General features: G+C 32.6%; 1 protein-coding gene across 1 annotated transcript; it reads right to left on the minus strand.

Annotated features, from left to right (window-relative positions):
- Nucleotides 1–3,641: 3,641 nt before the first annotated feature.
- LOC141704790 (VQ motif-containing protein 11-like) lies at nucleotides 3,642–4,133 on the minus strand. Its single transcript, XM_074507964.1, has one exon. The coding sequence runs from the start codon at nucleotides 4,131–4,133 to the stop codon at nucleotides 3,642–3,644; it is 492 nt and encodes a 163-aa protein (XP_074364065.1).
- Nucleotides 4,134–5,753: the final 1,620 nt, after the last annotated feature.

The raw sequence follows: 5,753 nt of genomic DNA on the forward strand, positions 1-5,753 counted from the left end.
TATCATGGTGTCAGTAAAAGGCAGAGGAGGTTAAGTTATTTTTTGATTGTGTGATGGTTGTGAAAGATACTTGGGATAATTTTTGGAGTAATGTCAGATTTGTAGTCTACAACCAACTCTGTAGATTTACCACTCATCATGTCTCTCTGCTAGATTTTATATTTTCATCCGTTACCTTTTTGTTTTCCAATTTTAGGAAGCATCTAATATAAGATATTTTTAGGACAAAATTGGTTTCTCAACTTTTTGATTTTTATTTTATTATTAGACTATAGGTAATTGCTAATTTAAATGTTTTAAGAGGAAAATTATGTTAAAAGGTGGCATTACATACTTATTTAAACATTTTATTTTGTTTACTATGATCATTTGCATGTAATTTCTGCACTATTGAACAACTTATGTTTATATAAATTGCAGAAATATTTCAGACATGAGAAGGGTCAAAGTCGTAAGTAGGCTTATAGGACTATAACTGGGCATCTCAAGGCATTGATTAAGCGAACAGTGCATGAAGAAAACGAGCGAGTTTATGCAAATTCCGAGAAGTTAAAAAAGCCGCTGCTGGAAGTTAAACCTTCCTACTTCAGTGATCTGGTATGGGAAGGGATGGTTCATTTCTTGGAGTCGGATGAACACAAGCTATGATAATCTAGTAAAATAGAACTTGGATTTAGAATCTTGTTTATTATTAATTATCTTTATGCATCTATATGTTAGATTTTAACTGAGGAAAAGAATGGCGTTATGCCAACTCGCCTTGAAGTATGGGATAAAACACACACTCACAAGGAAACGGATGCTGATGGCATGCCAATTTACACAACTGAGGCTGCAAAGGAAATTGCGGTATGAAATTAAAATTGGATAATTTGTTTTATATAACTTATTAGAAGTAAATGACAATATCTGAGTTTTTAACGAGTTTGATTATGCATTTATATGTTGAAATACAAGTTAGGTTTTCTATGCATATTAGAATTCATAATGCTGGATTTTGCATAAACTCACTGTTCTCACTGTGTAGCCAAATCTTGTGAACTCCAGAACTTTATTAGACTTTGCCCTATACAGTTTATATAAGCAATTAACGTCCCACGTATTTACTGGTATTTCTTTTTTGGATTTTTTTTTAATTAGCCGAATAGATGATTCTACCATATATCTCAAGATGATTTTGATAGTGAAATTTAGGCTTGTTTCATAATGCTGGATTTTGCAAATATGTCTTAATGTTTATTAGCCAAATCTTGTGAACTCCAGAACTTTATTGATTTGCTCTATACAGTTCATAATGCTGAATTTTGTAAATGTGTCTTTATGTGTCTTAATGCAAATTTAGGCTTGTTTCATAGTGAATTTATCAACATCTTATTTTTATCTGAGTTTGTTTTATAGTGAATTCACTCAGTTTTTTCAAATAAAGTGCTGCATCTCGTGAAAGAGCTTGTGGAAGATATGTTCAAGAGGTATCAGGAGAAGGAAAAAGAGGTAATTTTCTTTTGCAATTTTCGTACCAATCTGCCATTTATTCAGCGTCGATGATTTATCGCAATCGGTTGTGTATTGCAGGTTCTTTATAGTTCTGATGAGGAGACTGATGTAACAAACATCTCTGACGATGAAAGCGATGTTGAGGCTGCTGATGGGGAAGGTCAGAATGCTAATGGGGAAAAGGCGCATCTGAAGGCGAAGATGAAGAGGAAATTCTGAAGGCTCCGATCGTGAGGATGACTAAATCTGCTCCCCTGAAACTCTTTATTTTATGAAGTTTGTCATTAAAATTGTTAGACTTAAATGCTTTTGGTTAAAATGCTTTTGGTTAGACTTAGATTGTTTTCAGTATTACGCTCTTGTAAGCATTATTGGATAATGGTGAATTTCTGAAGTAGGGATATAGTTGCCGGAAACTTAGCTTTTATTTTTAATTATGGATGGTTGGTCAATCCTTAGTGTCCGGTAACTATGTCCGGAAATGATACAATTGTTCAAATTATGAATTGATCATGTACTGAATTCTATTTTGTGCTTGTTGATTATGTATTTGTATGTTGGTTACTTGTGTTTTAGTTTGTGTTTGGCTTTAGTTTATGACAATGACCAAAATAAATAATTTTTTTGGCAAATAAATAATAAAATCCTACCAAATATAACCTACCAGAATACCCATTACAAACCCAGAATGGTAGGTTTTGGTTCTTATATAAACTAAGATATATAGTAGGAAAAGGTTGGTAGAAAATGTTGATCAATCAAAGCCTACCAACGTTGGTAGGAAAAAATGACACAAAACCTACCAATTCTGGTAGGAAAAGGGCTTGACTTTGTCAAAGGGACGTGCCACGTGGCATGCCACGTATCTGGGCCACACAATCCAAATCATCAACTAGGGTCCATATTTGAATGACGTGGCAGGTGATGTGGCGTTTTATGGCAAGTGGGGTCAATTGAAATACAAACATCAATTCCTACCACAAAGCAATTCCGACTGGCGCAACTCCCACCAAGCCTTTTGGTAGGAATTGCCTCCTTTTCCTACCAGAAATAGACCATTTCCTACCAAAATGCTGGTAGGAAATAGCCGTTTTTCTCGTAGTGTAATTATTTTTTTTGTGGATAAAAATAAATCTCAAACTTTTATTCACAAAAAGAATTTGAAAAATAATTAACAAAGACATACGGTTAATGCAACTTAAATTACGGGTAAAAGTCTTGACACATAAATTGGGATGGGACGGAGGAGTAACATTATTTGCATTTCAATCTTTTGCAGACTTCAAAACTTGCCATCACTCCGATAAATTATAACTTTTATTTAGTATTCTTATAAAATTTCGTGTTGTGTTGAAAATATAAACACACATTAATGTGCCATTTTTATTTTACAAAATTGTTGGTCTATGATTCCATGCAAGTAGTTCAAGTTGTGTTTTGAATAAATTTCAGTACCATATTCGCCTTATCTCCGATTAAAGATTTATAATACGGTTTTGTTGTGTGCCATAAACACAGACTTTTATAATTTTAGATTGGCCAATACTCCCTCTGTTTTCATTTATATGTCGTTTGACTCTTTCTTGCACACAATCCTGAGTATTTTTGACTACATAGATAAAATAATTTTTTTAAAATTTTTATTTTTCTAAATTAAAGTTTTAGTTATATATTTTATTCACAGAAAGAAAAAATTAAAAATATTATTCTAACTATGCGGTCAAAACACTTAAAAGTTAGTGTGCAAAAATCAAAGATCACATAATAAAAAACAGAGGAGTACTTAAATAATGGTGACCCCTGCATTAACAACAAATACACCAATCAAGTCACTCCAAACTTTATTAAGTTTTATTGTTTAGTATGTGCTCATGGGCACATACTAGACAAACCCTTTATAATATACTAGTTGATAACTGTGAGAAACATGGGCCGAGATCGAAAAATTAATATTAAATGATTATATAAATTAATTTTAAATTATAATTAAAATAAATAATAATAAAGGTATCACTTAAAAAGAGGTTTCACTTAATAAAGGCTATTATTGTGAATCAATAATATGCCACGTATTCTTATTTTTAATCCATAATATCTCGAATAATATTGAATTTGAACATAACAAAGCATAGTAAACTTGGTCCAGTTTAAGAATCTGGAGATGTTGGGAACAAGGGAAGCAACTGTGGTTGAGGCTTGCTAGCAGTAGCTGGTGGACTAGGATACAAATAATGTTCTTCCTGAGGTACAAAAGGTGACAATGATGTTCCTGGACTTGGACTCCCTTGTGCCAAAACCGTGTCCAATGTTGACACAGGCGAGACATTTGTCACTCTCTTTCTTGGTGCAAACGCAGACTCGGGTAACCCATTTTGGTTCAATTGTAGTTGGAAGTTTCTAGCGTGTTCTTGGAGTTTGAACGATGGTCTTACTGGACCAATGTTAACAGGGTTGTGCTTTGCATTGAAATGTGGAGAAGTAGTGATGGGGAGCTTCTCCACTGTTGGTCTGGCTCCTGTTAGTTTCTGGACCACATCACGAAAGTTTGATGGGTCAACATGAACACTAATGGCATTTTCTAGTTGCGGTGATTTGTTATTGTTTGGTTTGGGAGAGTAAGAGAAACTAGAAGAAGCCATAGAGATTGAAAGAGAGAGTGTTGAAAATGATACACTTAGTTGATAAAACTACTTTGAATGCAATGAGACTCTAAAAGTTTATTTCAACTCTTGAAGAGACCATCTTGAAAAATGAATTAGTTGCATACTCGAGCCAATATAAGCCATAATGAATTAAGTAGGACTTTAAGACTTTTGTGTGGTGATGACGATCTACACTAATTGTTAAGGAACTGAATTTGGAAATATAAGGCGGTGCAGCTGGAAAGTTGGGACTCAAAGGTCATTTATTTGCATGTATCTGCTTAACTTTTTTTCTTTTCTGTAAGTATCTCCTTAACTTTTAATTTTGTACCGCCTAGATATGTGCTTTGTAACAACTGTTTTCATTTGTAATGTATAAGTATTTATTTTAGAGATAAAGATTTATTATAAAATTCGAGAATTTGATGGCTTGGGGAAGAAGGTAGGTAGTGAGGTAATTGATGTTAACTAGTTACATGGTATTGAAATTTGAGTTAAATTATTATTTTAGATAATTGCAAAATACTAAGAAAATTGATTTGCTGATATACTAATTATTTGTTTAAATTGATTTAATCAATATAATGTTATAATATACTGTTACATGATTAATATAAATTTTCATAGGTGAGATCAATATATATAATGTTATTATTATAAACTTAAACTAATGGATAGAGGAGATGGAGGGGTCTTTGTGTAAAATAATATAGTTAATTTCAGTTTCAGTTTTTAAATATTTGTACGTGCTAAATTTTAGTTTTGAATGACATTATTAGATTATAAACAATTAAAATTTGATTTTCCAATTTAGAAAATTTTGGATAACAAATTATTTGATCAAAATTATGTTACATATAATACATTATTTACATAATTTCGGATTTTCAAAATATAATATAAGAAACTATCTATAATAATAATAATAGTAATAAAGTGACCCAAATGTCCCCAAATTCTTTTGCCTTTTTTTTTGCCAAATTTAAAGCAGATTTCATTAATGACTTTAAAGAGATTCAATCGAGACAAACCCCCAACTGATCATGCAACCAGGTTGAAAAACAAATAGAGCTATAATTAGCCATTTTGTTTCCGGATTGCTTACTGAAAATTAAAAATGAAGGTAATGGTTTCCCGGACAATCCAGAACGCATCTCCCCCGAAAACACTAGTTTCACAATTGACCCTCACATTAATTCGATTGATATTACAATGTTCAGAGGACTCAGTTGCAACAACGAAGTTTAGAGGCCTCATGTTATGAACAAATATTTTTTGTGAGAGGTGAGCATATGTGATTTTCACCACCGTTCCAAACGCACCCCAGCTATCTACCTGCCGGACACCAGCTATAGACCTGCCGAAAGTGTTGTTGATGCGAGATATCCAGATCTCCCAATACACCATCCAATTCATTTTCAACACAACCACCACATCGCACAAAGCGAGACACATCGTATAAAGCGAGACAATCAAACACACAAATAATAACTTCAACAGAACAATACGAAAAAATCCAAAATTCAAAAATCTCGGAATAACACCAAATTGTAATATGTTGTTAGACCAGAGATTTTGAATCCAAAAACTGAATTTTATTATAAAATCCAAGCTCTT

This window comes from Apium graveolens, unplaced genomic scaffold (genome assembly GCF_009905375.1).
Source record: "Apium graveolens cultivar Ventura unplaced genomic scaffold, ASM990537v1 ctg8249, whole genome shotgun sequence".
Taxonomy (NCBI): domain Eukaryota; kingdom Viridiplantae; phylum Streptophyta; class Magnoliopsida; order Apiales; family Apiaceae; genus Apium; species Apium graveolens.